This window comes from Pseudorca crassidens, chromosome 20 (genome assembly GCF_039906515.1).
Source record: "Pseudorca crassidens isolate mPseCra1 chromosome 20, mPseCra1.hap1, whole genome shotgun sequence".
Classification (NCBI taxonomy): domain Eukaryota; kingdom Metazoa; phylum Chordata; class Mammalia; order Artiodactyla; family Delphinidae; genus Pseudorca; species Pseudorca crassidens.
Genome location: NC_090315.1, coordinates 61,527,271 through 61,546,063, shown reverse-complemented (window position 1 = coordinate 61,546,063; position 18,793 = coordinate 61,527,271). Strand labels below are relative to the sequence as shown.

The following is an 18,793-nucleotide window of genomic DNA, read 5'->3' as shown; positions in this document are numbered from 1 at the left end:
CCATCTGATAGGCGGGGTGGGAGACCCCGAGGGGCATGGGCCAGGCGCCGAGCCCTCCTCAGCTCTCACCCCTGGGGCTGCAGCCCCTTGGGGCCCGTGGCCAGGTACCAGGAGGGCAGGCTTGCCCGGGCTCATCTGCAGACCCAGCCCTTGGGCACGACTGCCCCAGGTCCCACACTAGGGCCCCCGTGAGAGGGTCCTCTTGTCACGGGGACTCCCGCGCCCACTTGGGCTCTGGGTTTCATTCACACCATGGTGCCACGGCCCTGGGGGGGTGGCTAGCTCCTCTTCCTCCAGGCAGGCCCTCCTGATGCTCTGCAGATCAGCAGCGGGATGTACACCGGGCCTGGGAGACTCTAGTGTCCAGACTTAGGGCCACACTACCCCAGGTGTCTCTCCAGTGCCCCGGGGATGGCGTGCAGCAAGAAAGGAAGAAGCAGGGTCCTTTGGCCGGGCCTGTATCCCTGCTGGGTGCGCCTGGGTCATAGGCAGCCAATCTACTCTGCTCCCACTGAGGTCCCGAGGTGCTTCCTGGGCCCACGGGGAGGTGGTGGCTGTGCAGGGCTGGACCCCAGACCTCCTGGCCCAGTGCATCCCTCGTCTCCACGGGGCCCAGGGCCACAGTGTCCAGGAAGCTGGGGGCGGCGGTGCACCTGGGCTTAAATCCCACCGGCAGGCCCCTCACCTCCCTGAGCTAGTTCCCTCAACTGAAACATTGGGAGTTAAAACAACAGCTTCAAATTCATGGATGAAAGTGGAAGGAAGGTCGCCCAGGGCTGGAGGGGGAGGGAGCCAGCGTTCCACGGGGACAGAGCTTCTGTCGGGAAGACGGAAAATTTCGGGAAATGGATAGCGTTGATGGCCGCACAGCCTCATGAACGCACTTACTGCCACTGAGGTACACACTGGAAACGGCTAAACGGTAAGTTCTGTGTTATCTGTATTTCACCACACACACACACACACACACACACACACACACACACACACGAGTCTGCCGCCCAGTGCCGTGGAGCACACAGCAGGTGCTCCCTGAGTGCCTGTTCCCTTCCTTAGGGATTCAGAGACACACAGCCCTCCCCACAACGCTGCCCCAGGCCACTGCTGAGTGCAGAGATAGGCCAGGGCTTGCCGGGGTCTGGTCCTGCGTCCACGGATCGGGGCTGGAGATGCTGGGGAGCACGTCCATGACGGAGGTCAGATGAGCTGACTGGTCCCGTGAACGGTCCCAGGCAAACCTCTGCAGCGGGTCATGGCCCAGCTCTGCTGCTCTCCCACGGAGTGGGCCAAGGCTTCCCTGGCCTGGCTCCAGCCCCTGCAGCCCGGTGCCTCCGCTCCCCGCCCCCATCCAGGAATACCCAGGGAGCCCAGACCGAGCACCAGGCCTGTCCCAGCTGCTGTCCTCTCTCCCCAACCGTCACGCCTCTTTCCCGGTTAGGGCTCTTGCCTCTGCTGTTCCCTCTGCCAGGAACGCTCTTCCCCCGACACGTCATCTGCCTCTGCCTGGTCTCTCGTCCACCCCGTTCCCAGGCAGCCAGCCCCGGAGCGGCGAGGCCGAGGCTCTGCGCACGACCCCCGTGGCCGCGACCCCTCGCAGGGGCTATTCTCCTCCCAGTTCCCTCTGCTCCTTGGTTCTGCTTTGCTCCCCTGGGACAGGGCCCAGGGTGGGGGGCAGATTTAGAGCCCGGTCGAGGGAGTATTCATGGAGCACCGGCTGTGTGCCCTGCGCTGTGCTGGGGGAGGCAGAGCTGCTGCCCTGCCGTGGTCACCCAGCGGCAGTCTGGTTCTGGTCTCGCGGCCCCCTCCCCGTTTCCCCCCCCCCGATCTCAGCCCGAACTCCTTCCCTCCTCGCCCCTCTGCTACTTTCCACTTATACATTTTTGAAAAACGCCCACGCCTGTGGCTGCGTTTCAGGTCGCAGAGCCCTGTGGGTGCCATGGGAGCTGGGGGGGCCTCTGGCTGGACTCTGGGCCCCATCTTGCCAACAAGACATCCCAGAGGTGCAAAGTGCCTTTGAACATCGTGAGAACCCCCCCAAGTTTCTTGAACGCTTCCTATGGACATGGCCTCTTGTCAGATAGATTTCTAAAATGGGAGCTGTGGAGAACGCTGTTTCCAGAATACACCACAGCCACAGATAGAGGAGGACGCCCCGGAGAACCTCCTGTGTGAGCCCTCACTGTGTGAATGGGGACGCAGGCCCAGGGAGCACACAGAAACCCTGGAGGCAGACAGGCCAGAGCCTCCCGTCGTACAGACCGCGACGCAGGTTTGCGAGGCAGCTTTGGCAAACGGGCTGGACCGCGACTCCCTAGGATGGTGCGGAGGCCCCGCCCCCAGCCTGGTGCTCCACGGGGCGGCAGAGGGAGGGTCCAGGTGAAAATCCCAGCGGGGGAGGGCAGAGGGGGAGGGGACAGCACGCACAGGGGCTGGAGGTACCCCAGACACGTGGAGTGGGAGGGGGAGCTGGCCGCACTGATCTCGGGAGTGCCCAAGTCCTGGCCTCCCAACTCAGGCTGTGGGGGTCTGGGCTCTGCAGGTCAGCAGGAGGTCACCCAAAGGCCCGCCTGTCCATCCCCCTGCGCCCAGTTTTCCATCACTGGGGCAAGGTCCTGCCCAGGACAGTGTCTCCCCACACTAAGGGCCCGCCTGCAGGAGGCCCGCCCCCCCGCACAGTGCTCAGCCAATCCCTAGGCCTCACTCCTGCTCATTTGCATGCCCGTTTCCATTGGCTGAGGACACACAGGTTAGGCCCTGGGTTCCCTGGCTGTGGGGGTGGGGCGTGGGGGGCTCGATTCTGGGGAGACCATGCTGGGTGGGATGGGGGGTGGCACTGGGCTCTGAGGGCCCTGGGCTGGCTCTCGGGGAGACTGGCTCTGCTGGGCCATTCCGGGGAGCCTGAGGGCTAAGGAGCTCTGGTGGGAGGACCAGGTTCTGGGGGGTGGCTTCTAGGGGTGCCAGGCTCAGGGTGACCCGTCTTAGCCCCAGGTCTGCTGCTCGGGGAGAACTCTGGTTAGAGCGCAGGTACTTCCTTAAATCCTCCCCTCTCCGCCACTATGAATGACTCAGAGCAGGAAAGATACTGACCCAAGGTCACACAGCCAGGACGCAGCAGCACAGCTGGGACCTCGCCTCCAGTCCTGGCTCCCCACCCCAAGCCTGGGTCCTTCCCTCCAGGGAGGGCCTGTAGGGCCACTTCTTATTCTTCGCTGCCTCGTCTCAGGGAGGGCTATTTTTCCCCTTTCTTTGCGAAGTGATGGAGACATTGATGATGATTTTACGAGAACCCGGCCCCCCTGCTTTCACCTTAGATCTAGTGGCACCATTTTCGCGGCTCTGAGTTGCAAGGCGGTGGGCTCGCGGGTGTGTGAGTGTGTGAGTGTGTGTGAGCGCGTGTGCACAGGCTTTGTTCCTGGCATTTTGGTGGGTGAGATAAGAGGAAACAACAGAACCGCTCGGAGAGGCAGGCAGATAGATAACAGCGATAGGGCTGCTCCACCACCAAGCCTATCTGCTCTTTATCGCAGTTCCCTTTTCTTTCTTTCAGGTTCGGGGGGAGGGCGGAACACACCCCCCAGCCCACCCCCACACCCGGGACCCGAGCCGAGGGGCCTCCCTCTCAGGCTCCCTCCCTCTGTGTCTAACACACCCAGTGTCCAGGCCCGGAGCTCCTGGCTGGAAAGGGCAGGGGTCCCGAGGGTCGGTGTCACCACTGAGATGGGTGACAGCGCAGCGGCGGCAGGGGAGCAACTGCGCCCGAGAGAGAACCCAGATCCCTCTCACCAGCCCTGCAAAAGGGCCCTGAGGAGGGCTGACTCCCGTTTTAGGACGAGGGCAGGGAGGCCCAGAGAGGTGACACCGCAAGGCTGTGCGGGGCCCGGGATTTGAACCTGGGCCTCCCTGGCCTTGAAGGTGGTGGTCTGCAGAGCGGGTACTGAGCTCCTTCCTTGAGAAGTCCTGTGCGCCCCGGGAGGGCACGGCTGGGCGGGGACAGGGAGGCCCCAGGGGAGATGACCAGAGGGGCCACTGACTCCCAGCCTGGCGCCTGTGGGGCAGGTCTTAGTGTCTTCAGCACCGTTTTACAGATGTGGAAACGGAGGCTCAGAACAGGGAAGTGCCTGTGAGCCACAGCGATGGGGGCGGACCCCCTAGCCTCCCTCTGCACTCTCTCTGGCTCTGGTGAAAGCAGAGGGTCCAAGAGGAGGGCTCCCAGAGCCACAGGACCGATGTTCCAGAACCACCCAGGTCACTGTGTGAGAGCACAGGGGCCTGGGCCTCTGCAACCTGGAGCCATTTGCCACCAACAGCCCAGGAAGAATGCTGGTGGGATTCGAGGAGGAGGTGCAGCAGGCACCCCTGCAGGTGCCCTGAGAGAACCCCGCGTCCCCAAAGCATGTGTCCCAGGACGCTCTCCCTGCTTCTCTCCCGTCTCCTGCCTCAAAGGCCGAGGAGGCCGGAAGTGCAGTCACACCCACTGCACAGGTGAGGAAGCCGTAAGTCACTTGCCCAGGCGTCCTCCCCAGGCGGCAGGATTCAGACCCAGTCACCCCACCCTATGCTGGTCCCCCTCCGCCATATACGCACCCACTTTACTGGAAATAGCTGACTTCCTTTAGAATACTGAAACAAAATAAAACCCCAAAGACAGAAAGAAACCAACTTTATCACCAAAGGGGCCCATTTTCTGAGGACAGATGAAATGACCTCCAGACGCAAGCAGGAGCAGCCGCCCCATCATCCATCGCTCTTGGACAGGGCTGTGTGGCCCTGAGAAGTCACTCACCCTCTCTGTGCCTGGGCATTTTCCCCCAAAACAGAGAGGGCAGTCCTCTTAGGGCAGGTGGAAGCTCATGGCCGCCAACATCCCCAGAGCCTGCAGCCAAGAGGGAGACCCGGACCTTGACCAGGCCTCTAAGTCAGGTCTCTACGGCTTCCTCCCATGCTGTGTGACCTTGGGTGGGTTACTCAACCTCTCTGAACCTTGAGTCCCCCGAGGAGAAATGAGGTCAGAGGTGCCCCTCCCAGGATGCCGGCAGGACTCTAAAGGATAACACAGGTCACGCCCAGGCCTGGCATATAGCAAGTGCTCAGGGAAGGGAGCTATCAGCTAACAATGGCTCCATTCGGATTTTAAGCGTGGAGTCCCAGAGCCACCCAGAAATGTCACTGACTGTCCAGTCAGGCCTCCTGTCTCTGGGACCACAGAGAATCTCGTATCTCAAGAGTTGCTTAAAAAATAAATGCAGAAAGCAAGGAAAATGGCCGGCTGCCCTGCGCCTGCCGGGAGCCCCAGGCAGCTCCTCTGCCGGGCTTTCTGCATCGAGGGGGCGAGGATGCCTAGTTTCCCCTCTGTAGCGTCCCCTCGCCCGTGGCTGCCGCACCTGTCCCTCAGCGGGGAGGATTAGTCCCACGGTGGCCCTAATCGCACTCATCGCACCATCAGCACCGGATCTCATCAGCTGAAGGAGGCAGCTTTACCCAGACAGACGCGGAGATGGTACCTCAGTCCCATCAGGGCGCCAGCCGTCACACGTGGCGGCCGGGCGGGCCTCCGAAGGCAGGGTGGCTGGGGACCGGGCAGGGAGAGAGAGCTGGGAGCCCCTCCCTTTCTCCAACTAACTGGCAAGTGGGGCTCCGCCGGGCTCCTTGACATCTACCGGGCACCGACTGTGTATAACCAGGCACCGCTCGTTCTAGGGGTCAGGGAGGGAGAGGAGAGACCCAAGCCTGGGCCCATCTGACACATGAGGACACCGAGGCCCAGAGATACGTCCCAGGAGACGGAGGCGAGGCAGCCGGGTCCACACACCCAGCTCCGGTGAGCTGGGGAGGTTTAAATCTCCCACGAGGGCTCAACCCTTGGCCCTCGTTCCCTCCAACACGGTCCCCGCCGCTGCTGCTGCCTTTCCCAGCGGAGGCCTCTACCTTCCCTCCCCAGCCCGGCCCGCGGACACTGCCTTTGTGCAGAGGCCTGGGAGGTGCAGGCTGGACGTGCCAAGGTTGATGGCCGGCCCAGGGGGACAGGACAGGCCGGGAGAGACGGCCCCCACCCTGCCCACCCTCCTCCCTACCTTCTTTTTCAAAAACATAATTTATCTGTGTATTATCAAGAAATCCAGACACTTTAATCAGTGAGCTATGAAGTCAGAATTTCCATTCTTATCTGCGGGAGGAGTGGAAATGGAGGAGATAGCGCGAGGGATCGCTGGTGGGGAATGTTAATGGGTGGAGAGGCTGGGCCATTGGCCACGAGACGCCGTATCTCCCCCATTATCAAGGCCGTATCTCGCCAACCATCTCGGCGCGGTAATGGGGCCAGTTCAACTTTCCGAGTTATCACGGGAGCTGAAACCTGCGCCTGCCAGAGGCCTGGACCGGGGAGACAGTTCGGGCGGACCAGGCCCCGGCGGGCAAAGCCAGGATGGAGAGGAGGACCTGGCCGGGGCCCATGAGGGCCTGGGTGCCCACTGACCATCAAGGCCACTGCAGCGAGAGTGTGTGTGTGGCGGGGCGCGGTCCCTCTGCTCTCTGGGAAAATGTCTGGTTTGGGCGGAGCTGGGTGTGTGCATGTTGTGCAGGAGGGGAAACTGAGGCAGGAGGCCACCTCAGAGCCCCAGTGGGGCTGGGTGGTCCCAGGCCCTCCCGAGCCGTGCCAGGCCCATGAAGTGGAAAGGGTGGGTGGTGTGGGGGCATGGTGGGGGGACCGGAGTGTGGGCAGCCTGCCCTCCTGCCCTGTGGCCTGCAGGGTCCCCTATCACCTCTGCTGGAAGCCTCTTCCAGGCCCCAAGCCCCAGGAGCAGGGTGGGGACATCCTGGTGGGCTCTGCGCCCGCAGGTCCCGACCTGAGGCTCGGGGTACGCTCAGTGTGGCCCTAAAATGCTGGGGCTTCCTGCCTGCCCTCAGGGCCCCGGCATGGGATGCCCCAGGGGATGGGGCACCCAGGGCCCATAAACAGAACACATCTGCCCATTCAGAGGAAAGGGCGTCCAAATCCACTCATTCCCTGGGAGCACTTACGCCGCTGAGGTGCGGAGCGAGAGTCTCACCCGAGGACACCCCCCACCTGCTGCCTAGAGGGCCCATGTGACCAGGAACCGCCCCAGGAGGGCCTGGCCTTCGTGTGCCGGTTCAGCTGTGGCTCTGGTCTCTCTCCTGAAGCTGGAAGGCTGGGCAGCGGCCACTTTGGCCCAAGAGGGGTAGGGACTTGCCCAAGGTCACACAGCCACCAAGGAGACCACAGCTGGACGCTGCCTGGAACCGCAGGAAAGCCTCAGTTTCCTGGATGTAAACAAGGGTGGCACCAAGCCCCGCAGGGAGAGCTCTGGCCCTGGACACCACAACCGTCGCCATCCTCTCCTCACTCCCAGGGTGGGGAGCTCGAGCCGCGGTCCTGAGTCTGACCTTTAAACCCTCTAAGCCTCAGTTTCCCCTCCATGCACCGGGCTAACTGCTGAGCCCCCCTCACAGGCTGTGAGGGGAGGACGTGCGCTCACGGCTGCAAGTGCTGGGCACCCAGCAGGGGCTTAGTAAATGCTCAGCTAACGCTTGGTCTAACGGCCAGTGACCACGAGCTGGGGTTAGTCTCGGGATGAGCTTGGGGCCCCAGTAAACGCGGGTCAGATGGGGGAAGCCCCAGCTCTGTCTCTCGTTGCAAGGGGCCGAGGGCCCGATGCCAGAGCAGCCCGAAGAGCAGCGAGGGGCTTCCCCAGGCCCACCAAGCCCTCCCTGGGAGCTGAGAGTCCAGCAGTGCAGCATGGGCCCGCTGTTCCAGTGGAGGGCTCTCTAGCAGCTCTCCCCCGCTGCCCACCGCAGGAAGGAGCCGAGACCCCTGGCCCTGTGGCCCCCTGGCCTCCCGCTCCCTGGGTCTGACTTGCAGGGTGGAGAAAAGGGAAATGAAGGCAGGAGGCTGTGGCAGGTGCAAGTGGCCAGGGCAGATCGGGAAAGCTGGAGGGCTTGAAGTGAGACACCAAGAGGAACTGACAGGAAGCAGTGCAAGGGAGATGGGGGAGGGGAGAGGTGTCCCCCTTCCTCTTCATTTTAACTTTGACAAACGACAGACGACGCAGAGGCTCTGGCCCAGGCTGGACCTCTGCTGTAAGGTCTCAGCAGCCTCGCTGCCTGCGAGCTCAGCATCACAGCTGTACTTTGTAGGGGAACCAACTGACTTGCGCCCAGCCCGGTGTCCCCAAGACATCCCCGTCCTGCAGAGGTGGAGACTGAGGCTCAGGGAGGCAAGGTGAGCCTCCCGGCAGAGCCCAAGAGCCCCACCGCAGGGAAGCTCCGGCAGCCACCCGAGTGCAGAGCCCCCTCCTCCCAGGAAGCAGCCCGCCCGCCACTTCTGGGGGTGTCTAGCAGCTGGCACAGGGTTGCACAGACCACCCCATCAACCCCATCTCCACATCGTTCGAGTGCTGTGTGACCCTGGTGCAACCGTCCACCCTCTCTGATCCTCTTTTTGGGGTGCAAAATGGTTTGAGAACCCCAACCTCAGTGGGTGTATGGAGAATCACAGGAGGGGACGCCAGCGAAGCGCTTACAGGGGGTAGGCTCTGAGGCTGACTGGCTGGGTCTCTGTCCCCACTCCGCTCCAGTCCTGGGGTGGGGCCCGTGGGAACCAGGAGCACTGGGGCCAGGGCCAAGCTCGCCCCACGCCGGGGCTCGCGGAAGCTGCACACCAGGGCCCCATCACCTCTTTTACGGGAGGGGAAAACACGGCTGTGAAGCCGTGTTTTCCCCTCCCGGAAAAGAGGTGATGGGGCCCTGGTGTAGCCGGCAGGCCCAGGGGAGGCAGATGGAGGGACAGGAGGTAGAGGGGAGGGGCCTGCCTATCTGTGCCCCAGCTCTGGCCCAAGGTCAGCCACCACATTCCTGCCCCAGCGGGCACTGCCTTCTCCCAAACAGGAGACTCGGGGGGAGGGAGGAGGGAGGGGAGGCGGGGAGGAGCTGGGCCCAGGAGGCCCTGGGAGGACACAGGATGACTCAGGAGGGCAGGACAGGTGACTGGGGGGCCGAGTGGGCACTGCCCAGAGAAACCTCGGCCCTCCTCTGGGGTCCACAGACCCAGCTCCTGGATCACAAGTTCCTGAGCATGTTACTGTCTCCCAGGGCCTCAGTTTTCTTGCCTGTAAAATGGGTCAGTCAATAACGATGATAATCGTAACAGCAGGTAAGACCCTTGGGCAGGAAAGGGACTGATGGGGCCTGGGCCCGCCCCGCCTAAGGTGCAGTCAGGGCACCCGGCCCACGACTCCCTCCTCTTCAGAAACTAACACACGAAGGGGAGGAGGGTGGGAGGCAGGCCTCTGTGTGAAGCGTCCAGCCCTTGGGGCTTCTGGCAAAACGTCAGTAGTGCAACCAGCAGCTCCCAGGGCTGCCACGTCCACCAAGGACCTGCCTGCGGGACCACACTTTACAGTTTGTATCTGGGAATCTCACGGACCCCACATGCAGGCCCCAGGAGGGAGGTGCTCTTATTAAGCTTCTGCTCCAAAAGCAGGAACCGAGGCAGGAGAGAGGCCACCTGCCCACAGGGTCACAGCAAGGCCAGGACTCGAGGCCACGTGGCAGCCCCCCGCTGCAGTGGCCTCCCGCTCCGGAGACACGGGCTGGCCTGCAGCCCGGAGCCCTCGGAGGACGGTGCGGGCCCCGATCTCTGAGCTCCCACTCCCTGCTGTGGGGCACCGGGTGGGGATGGAACCCCCGGGCCCGGAGGCAAAGGTCCCTGTCCTCAGCCCGCCCAGTGGTCCCACGGACAGCTGGGGTGGGTGGGAGCAACACGCCACCCATCAACCAACAGCCCAGCCCCTATCTCACCTGGGATCCCAGGTGTGCTCAGCTCATCACCTTCTGTGTCCCAGCCCCGCGTGGGTACCGGACACAGCCTCTGGGGTAGATGCCGTGTCACGTGTCACCCCTGTTATACAGACGAGAAAATAGGAGACGCTCCCTGAGGCCACTCAGCTGGGGGCTGTGATGCTGGAGTTGAAAGTTGGGGGGCGGGGGGCGGGGGGGAAGAAGGGCGGGGCGGCCTCTCTCAGACCCAGACTGCCCTCATCGCCTCCTTGCCTGGAGGCAGGACTCTAGTCCCGGCCTCCTGATGTCTTCAAAACCTCATTTGCAAAATGGGGCACTGGACTGGGATGTGCCCATTGAACCAGGGGGCAAACTGAGGCAGAGAGGGGCCGCTCACACTGATGCTGCCCGGGGACCCTCGGCAAGCCGCCGTTCCTTTCCAGGCCTCCAGCTCCTCCTCTGTGAAATGGGCACAGGGACACAGGAGGCCCTGGGGTCCTCTCAGTGGGCTGCCCGACCCCACAGCCCCTCAACTCTGGGCTGGCTTGGTCCAAACCCATCCAGAGCTCAGGCGGGGAGGTGAGGGGTGGGTGGGGGACAGAGGAACCTCGCTGACAACTCCCCAGTGCAGCCCCTCCTCTCTGACGAAAGGGCAAGCAACGTGTGCAGTGTGCACAGCCCGGGCACCTGCCTGGCAAGTTGTAGCTGGAACGGCTGGAGGCGAAGGCCAGCCACGAAGAGGAGAGACGGGAGGGGGCAGGTGCGGGCCCCACTTCCTAGGCAGGGTCCTTGCATGTGTTTCACTCTCTGGGGACAGCTTGGGAAAAGGGATTTGTCCATCACAGATAAGCTGGAAACCACAGATCTAACTTGACCGATGGACCACAAAGATACTGCGGGGGAGGACGATGGGGATGCTGGCAGCTGTCTGAGAAGACGTGTATTTCCCGTCTGTGCTCACAGCTGTGCTCAGGGACCACCAGTGTCGGCATCCCCATTCTGCAGATGGGGAAACCGAGGCGAAGGCACTGAGGCTGGAAGGGGCTGAAAGAAGCCAGAGAGAAATCCTCCAAGTCTCGGCTTGAACCCAGGCTCGGGTGAGGGGGCAGCCTGACGGGAGCCTGCCCTCCCCTCCTCACAGGGACACGTGCACTGCGGCCTGAAGGCGGCTGAGCCCTTACCCACGGGGCCACCCGCCTCCTGCTGCCAAAGTGGAGGACACGGAGGCACAGGGGCACGCTCTGCAGGTGTTGCTGCCCCCTCTCCTGCCACCCTCTCGGTCCAGGCCACTCCTGCCTGGGTGGGGAACAGCAGGTGAGGTCCAGAGAGTGAACGTGTGATGGCGGCCTCAGTCTCCCCGTCTGTGAAACGGGGACAGGGGCCATGGGGCAGCGCCAGGAGGATCCAAGGGTATGGGGGCCGGTGGCAGGAGCCCAGCCAGGCACCCGGGCCCGGGGCTACGGGGCTGGCGACAGCGGCCGGGACGCAACACCTGCCTCCAGGAGAGGGCCTGTCGATGGTAGATAGTCCGCCCGGGAGTGTTATTCCCGAGCCCGGCAAGCCCCAGGAACGTCTGGTTGGCATAGAAACAGGAGATAAGGGGTACAATTAATGGCATCGTGTTCCCTCCTCCTTTCTTCCCCAACTGACCCATTTAAATCCCTGGCGGTGCTGGTGCCATGCTGGGCTCCCAGTGACCTCTGGGGAGGGGCTGGCTAGGTGGGCGGGATGAGACTGGGGCTCAGGGCACTGGCAGGGCTGGATGAAGCCTCCTGGGACCCCATCCCCCTACCCTGCGCAGAAACATCTCCGGAAGGAGGTCACAGGAGACTCGGCAAGGGCAGGGCTGGGGAAAGACCCCTGGGCACCTCTGCTCCCAGAGGCCCATTTCACAGGTGTGGAGACTGAGGCCGGGGAAGCCCAGAGGCAGACAAAGGCAAGAGACTGTGGGAAAGCAGCGTGATGTCCACAGCGGGGCCAGACTGCCTGCCTTCCAACTCTGGCTGTCATTTTCTTGGGTGAGAAACTTAACTTCTCTGTGCTTCAGTTTCCCCAAGATGTAAACGGTAAGAACAGGACCTGCCTTAAGATAACACGTGGCCTGGCACAGAGTAAGCCCCGCGAGTATTAGCTACTATAGATATCATTATTACTATCTAACGAGCAAATGAGCTGTCTGTCTTCCCTCAGGCCCAGGAATGCAGGAAAACCAGCGTGAAGGCCCAGCCCCAGGGCCTGAGAGCTCGGGGCCCGGCTGCCGCCCACCAGAACTCTGCTCAAGGCCAGGTTCAGGGAATGGGGGCTGGGAGCCAGTCTCTGCGTCTCTAAGGCCCAGGTCCCTGGCTCACTGTAGCTTGGCCCCCATGCCCCCAGGGCTCTGAGGAGGGCGCGGAGGCCAGCTGAGGGCAGCCACGGTGCCCGTCCACCCCCGGTTGGCAGGCAAGGTCACACCTGATTTCCAGAGACGGGAAACTGAGGCTGCAGAAGGCACAGCCACCTGCTCATGGGGCTCGAGTTACGGGCAGCCAGGCTGCCAAAGCCCCGTGTTTCCTTGCTTCTCTGCCGTCACAGTGGGGTGGTGGGTACTGCAAGGTGACCCCTGGGAACCAGGCAGCTTCCCAGGAGCCTCCCACACCTGGCAGGGGGAGGTGCATCGCTCTGTGCAGATAATCCTCTCAAGTTCATCAAAACTGAGAGACCACCTCACCCCCCTTCCAGCCCAACCCAGTCTCTCTCCGGAACCGGCCCTCACCAGAGGCACGGCCAGCCTCCAGGTGGGCGTCTGCCTGCTGGGGAGAGCGGGCAGGTGGCTTAAAGCTCGGAGTGAATGAGTCATCCTGTGGCCACCAATAATTTGCTTAACCAAGCTCCGAGAATGTGTGAAAAACACCTCCGTCTGCAATGGAGCAGCTGTTCGGGCTGGGACTTCTTCCGGGAGCCCCTTGCCTGTCTGGCCTCGACTTCCACTTGGCATCTGGAGCCATGGTCCGCAGGGGCCCTCCCACTGCAAAAGGGCTCTGTGGTCCCCTCGGCATCCCCAGTGTGACCGGGGGGCTTGCTCCTGTCCCCACTGTCCAGAGTTGGAAACTGAGGCTAGCCCACTGTCCCTGGAGGCACCCCCAACAGCTGGCCTCTTCCTGACCCCCTCTGGAGGTCCCCCCTTGCAGGCAATGCCCCACCTGCCCCCATCCACCCCCACCTCCCCGGTTTCCGTACTGCTCTCTGCCGGCCCCTGGTCAGCTCACCCCTCCCCTGGCTCCCCAGGGCAGTGGCTACGACCCAGTACTCGCATTCAGCAAGCGCTCAGTGAAGACCTCCCGAGTGAATGAAGGCAGGTCTGAGCAGACCTTCCCTTCTGATTTGGGGGACCTGCTCAAAGAGATGCCAGCACGCTGTGTTCCCCCCAACCTTGGCTCGGCAGCAGAAGCCACTTCGATTCTTTTTTCAAGAAAACTCCACGCAGGTCACACTTACCACTTGACAGGAAGAACACCAACACCAACTTGATTCAAGGGGGAAAACACCCTCTCTCCTTCTGGAGGTGACACCCCTGACTCTGCTATCTCACACCATCTAATAGGAATCAGGGCTGGGTGTCCTCCCTCCCCTCCTCCCCGCTCCTGGCCGGTGCAAAGTCAGTTTTCTTTCATTTTGACGGACTGTACCACCCGCAGGGGGAGGATCAACTTCCTGGCAATGAAGTGTGTTTGGGATGAAAACTCGCCCAAACGGACCCAGGCACGCACGCCCCTCCACCCCTCCCCGGCAGGTCGGAGGCCCCCCACTCGCCCCAGCCGCGACGCCCCCGCGCTGTTGTTGCCTCGAACCCGGCGGGGCCTGGTGGCCATAGATAAGGGCTCTTATCGCTTTGGGAGATCGCCATCCGGCCGACCGGCCCGGCGCTTATCTGAGCTCACATCGACCCGGGCGGGAGGAAACCTCGGCGGGCCAGGGCGCCGGGGGTCCCGAGCTGCGCTCCGCCCCGCGCTCCCCGCCAGCGCGGCCCGGCCTATCGTCGCAGCCATCTGGCCGGCCAAGGCCGCGCTCCCGCCTCGCCCTCCCCCGCTCCCACGTTTGAAGTTAATAAATGGGCGCGCCTATCGCCGCCGCCATCGGTTGTGCGCCTTATCAGCGCGGCACATCTATCTCTGCGCGGAACAAAAGGCGCACAGAGGCGCGGGCAGCTGCGCCCCGGCTTTGGTGGGGGCCCCGGGGGGGGCGGCGGCCCAAGCGCTCGGGCCCCTCCCCTCCACACCCGCGGCCTGGTCGCAGGTGAGGCCAGAGCGGCGGGCACACAGCCGCCAGGGCCCTACGCACAGCCGCAGGCAGAGGGCGGGCGGCAGAGGGCGGGCGTGCGGGCGCCGCCGCTTGGTGACAATCAGCGCTCGCATCTTAACGCGCCAAGATCTGCCAGGGGGAGGAGGCGCCCGGGGCCGCGGGCTGAAGGGAGGGTGCCCCGGCCCCGCCTCCCAGGGCCGGCCCTCTCCCCAGCCCGCTTACCGGGCGCGCTGAAGGTAGACAGCGGGGGCTCGCCCTCGCGCCCGCTTTGGTCCCTGTCCCCAACACGCACCGCTCGGTCGACCCAGCTGAGCCCGGGCGCTCGCTCCGCTCTGGGCCTTATCGGCTCTGGCGATCGGCTCCCAACCTGCGATCTCCCTGCCCGCGCTATCTGCATTTCTCATCACGCTGAAACACATACACACGCACACACGAGAACAGACCGAACACAGGCGCACAGGGGAGGAGGGGAAAAAGAAACCAGAGAACCAGCGCAGATCGGGACCTGTGGGTGGTTTTAATACTTGAGTTGACTTGATAGAAAGCGACTTTCGGAAAACAGGTCCCGCTTGCACACTGAGGAGTCGGGTTACGGGAACCCGGATTCATGCTTGCCTTCCCCCTCTCTGGGACCTCGGGAGTAGACACTCCCCCAGGAGCATGCACACAGGGTTCTGGTGGCAATGGTCATGTGGACAGAAGAGGCAGTGCGGGGGAACATGGGGCTGGGCAGTGGTCTGGCCCCCTCTTCGCCTCCTGGGCAGCCCCAGCGACCTGCTGGTCTGGCCGGGGAGATGTGGCCCCGCACTCTGGCCCTGGCAGCAGAGGCGCGAAGTTATTACTGGCGTGGGGTGGGGAGCCGTGCTTCCTGTGCACTGCCCTCTCTCTCCCTGCTCAGGCAGCCGAGGGGCCCCAAGAGTACGGGGCGCTCTTATCTCCGGGGGGCATCATCAGTGTGGACACAGCAGCTGCCTGCCCCCCCTCCCCCACCGGGGGAGTGGCCTGCGGGCCAGACGGGTGAGACACTTGGACGCGTGCGGAGGCGACCCTGGCCCAGGACTGAGTCCCAGGAGACCCCTCCCCGACCCCTCGGCTAGAGGGTGTGTGTGACCGCAAGCCACCCAGCGCACAGCGCCCCTGCAGTCCTGGCTGGGACACAGGGAGGGGAGGACCTCCAGGAGGCTGTCCCCGGGCAGGGAAGGCTCGAGTTCGAGACCCAGAGACAGGGCTGGAGCCCAGCGCGTGGGCTGAGGTAGCTACACCTCCATCCTCCAAGCCAGGCGGCTCTGCAAGCCAGCGGGAGTGGGGGTGGGCGCCGGCGGGTCTCCGCCTCTTGGCCGTGCACTTCCACGCGCCCCGGGTGCCCCCTCTCCCTCCCAGGTCTCTCTTTTTCTCCCTCTAGATACAAAGCCTGGGAGAGTCAACCGCGCGAGATAAGATCACAATTTCAGCCCGTCCCGACAGAGCGATCTTATCAGGATGGGACTTGCAGAATGGAATATTTTAAACTTTATCTGAGCCCAGATCGGGCCGCCTTATCGCCGCACCATCTCGGGGGATGCGGGGGAGGGGCAGGCCGCGAGGTGGCCGCGCCCCCAGCAACCCCGTTCCGGCCCTCTGGGCGGACACCCCCACCAGGCGGGACCCCCGGTGCCGGTGCCGAGACGCGGGGGACCGGCCCGCCAGCGGAGATTAGATTACGGCGCGCTTGGCACACAGCGTGGGGGGCGCGGCGCGGGGTGAAGGTCGCGGGCGCCGCGGGCAGAGCGGGACGGACCGGGGGCGGACCGGCGGGGGTCGGGGCCGGCGGGCAAAGTTTGACTCACGCTTGATCTGCCGGGGGTTGCTCTGTTTCCTCCTGGACATGTCTCCGGCGCCGCGCGCCCTCGTGGCGGCCGCCTCTAGCCCCTGGCGGGCGGCGGCGGGCGGCGGGGGCGCGGCGGGGCCGCGGGGCGGCTCATGCCCCCGGCCCCTGGGCTCCGCGGCCGCCCCGGCCCGCGCCCCCAGCCCGCCGCGTCCGGCCCGGCGCCGCTGCGGAGGCCGGAGGCTCGGCCCTGCTGTGCGGCCGCGCGGACCGCCGGGGCCGGCGGGCGGCGGGCTGCTGCCGGCTCCTCCGCCTCCGCGCAGACGCCGCCGCCGCCGCTCGGCTCTTCTCAATGGAACCTGCGGGCAGCGCGCGGCGAACCGGGCGGCCTCGGCCCGGGCGCTCGGGGCGTGCGGGCGGGGCGTCCACGTCACGGCGCCGCGCCTCCGGGCCCGCCCCCACCGCTGGCCCCGCCCCCAGCGCCGCGGCCTCGCCCCGCCTGCACCGAGTTGGCCCGCCCCCGGGCGGATCTTGTTACCTCGCGGCCCTGGCCCCGCCCCGCCCCGCCGCCCTGGCCCGCCCCTGGACTGGCCCTGTTTCCTCGCCGCAATGGCCCCGCCCCGCCTTCTGGCCCCGCCCCCAGAGAGCTGAACCCGCCCCCGGCCCTGGGTAGACCTGTGGCCTCCTCGACTACTCCTTCGGCCCTGCCGCTTTGTCCCCCAGACCCGGCTCAGACTCGGCGACCCAAGGCATCCCGCCGCCCCGCGTCCGGCCGGGCTCTAGACCTCCCTGAACCCGCCCCCTCGGCGCAGCTGCAGCTCCGCCCCCCAGCCTGACCTGACCTGGTTCGGTTCCTGGACACCGAAGCCCCGCCCAGACCACGCCCCCAAACCATGGCTCCGACCTCCACCGCCCATGACTCCGACCTCCACCGCCCATGACTCCGCCCCCCGCTCTGTAACTCCGCCTCCAGGGCCTCGGTCCCGCCCAGAACCTCTGGGCTCTGCGACCACCCTCCTCGGCCCGTGGGATGGGGGACGGTGAGGGCCGGGTCAGGAAGCCCGAGGCCTTGACGCTCCACATTGCCTTGGACCAGATTTGGGGTTTGGAGCCGGCTCTGACAGGGTGGGGCTTCTGCCCAAGGCTGTGGTGGAAGAGCGGCATCCCTGGGGTTCGCCACCTCCGGTGGCTGCAGCCCCAAGTGGAGAGTGGGGGACTTCGGGTCCCCCTCCCTTGGGCTCAGATATGGCTGGAGATCGGGGGCGGGGGTGCTGTGGAAGCCAGCGGCCTGTGCCTGCTCCCCCCGCAGCTGCCCCCAGGCGTTGCCCCTCTGGGCCTCTCCTCCCCCGGCCGTGCCTCTAAAGGGCGCCCCTGCTGGAGGCCCAGGAAGAAGACCCTTCGCGGGCTGAGCGAACCCCTAAGCCCCCTCCCCGCCTGGAACAGTCAGAAGGGAGCGAGGTCAGTACTGCCTGTTCCAGCCATGGAAACGGAGACCGAGCCTTCTGTTATTTGGGATATGTTCATGGGATCCCAGAGGCCCCCCATTTTCCAGGGAGGCTCAAAGTCATACACCATTAGAGTTGTCCCTGGGGGCTCAAGTGTATTCTTTTAACATTCTTGGCCTGCATTTGGTGCCTAGCCCCACCCCCCCATATTCACAAGAAATAGGAAGTTAGCAGGGCCCAGGGGCTAATGGGAAGACCTTTGCAAACAGGACACCTGGATGCCTGTCCAGAAAGCTGGGCCCACCCATCTGATGGCATCAGATAATCATCACAACTGTCACATATGGAGGCTGGCTAGGTACTGAGTACTCTGCCCGTGAGACCCCCCCCCTCATTCTGACTCCTGTTACCTTTGCCCCTGCCCCACGGAAGAGGAAAAGGTTGCCCTCAGAACCTGGGCACTCTCCCCTGCCCTACCGCTGCTCCCAGGAGGGCAGGAGATTGGCAGGCAGGGCAGAAGGTTGAGGTCTACCCCAGGACCTGCCACTGCCAGTGGACAGAGAAGAACACTAAGGCCGGGAGGCCAAGAGACCTGTCCGGGGTCACGTGCTCACCAGCTCTTCCCACTCCAGGGCCAAGGGGTACAGCCTTCCTAGAGTTACCCGGTGCTGCACCCCTCCTCTGGGGAGCATGGGGCCCATGGATGGCTGGTTCACTCAGCCCAGGGCTCCCACACGTTTGTCAACTGGACAAGGGGCCCCACCTGTCTGGGTTTCTCATTGGGCCTGCTGCCTTCCCCAAAGGGGGCCTCTTTACAGGATGGGAACCTCACAGTCAGGCAGTCAGGGGGATTCCTGGAGGAGGTGGCCACGGGCTGGACCTGTGCTGGGTTTGAGGCTCCATGCATAGCAAGTGACACCCAGGTTGGTGCTGCTGGAATGCCTGGAGGTCTGTGTTGAGGAGGGTTCTGAGGGTCAGCAGGTGGAGGAGAACCACGATCAATTAGTGATGTCTGTCTAAGGTGCAGGAGGAAAAGAGTGGCAGGACTTTGGCCACTTCAGGTTCTGAGAGGAGAGACAACCCCAGTTGCCCAGGGACTTAGAGGCAGAGGCAGGTCCTGCTGACCAGGATCCACTAAATCATTCTCAGGGCTCAGTGAAAAATGAAAATGTGGGGCCCCTTGTTCAAAAATTAAGAATTTCCGGGCAGCAACAGAAGAGCCTTAAGCCAAGTGCAGGGCTCTGTGCACCTGCGCGGGTCAAGTGCCCATCAAACGCCATGACAGGGGACTTCCCTGGTGGTGCAGTGGTTAAGAATCCGCCTGCAAATGCAGGGGACACGAGTTCGAGCCCTGGTCTGGGAAGATCCCACATGCTGCGGAGCAACTAAGCCCGTGCGCCACAACTCCTGAGCCCGTGAGCCGCAACTACTGAAGCCTGCGCGCCTAGAGCCCATGCTCCACAACAAGAGAAGC

General features: G+C 64.0%; 1 protein-coding gene across 1 annotated transcript in view; it reads right to left on the bottom strand.

Annotated features, from left to right (window-relative positions):
- ZFPM1 (zinc finger protein, FOG family member 1) overlaps positions 1 to 16,627 on the bottom strand; it is a 69,658-nt gene extending 53,031 nt beyond the window's left edge. The window contains 2 exon segments of the mRNA XM_067717879.1: positions 15,897 to 16,593; positions 16,595 to 16,627. Coding sequence (XP_067573980.1) covers positions 15,897 to 16,593; positions 16,595 to 16,627 — 730 coding nt within the window.
- Between the last annotated feature and the right edge of the window lie 2,166 nt (positions 16,628 to 18,793).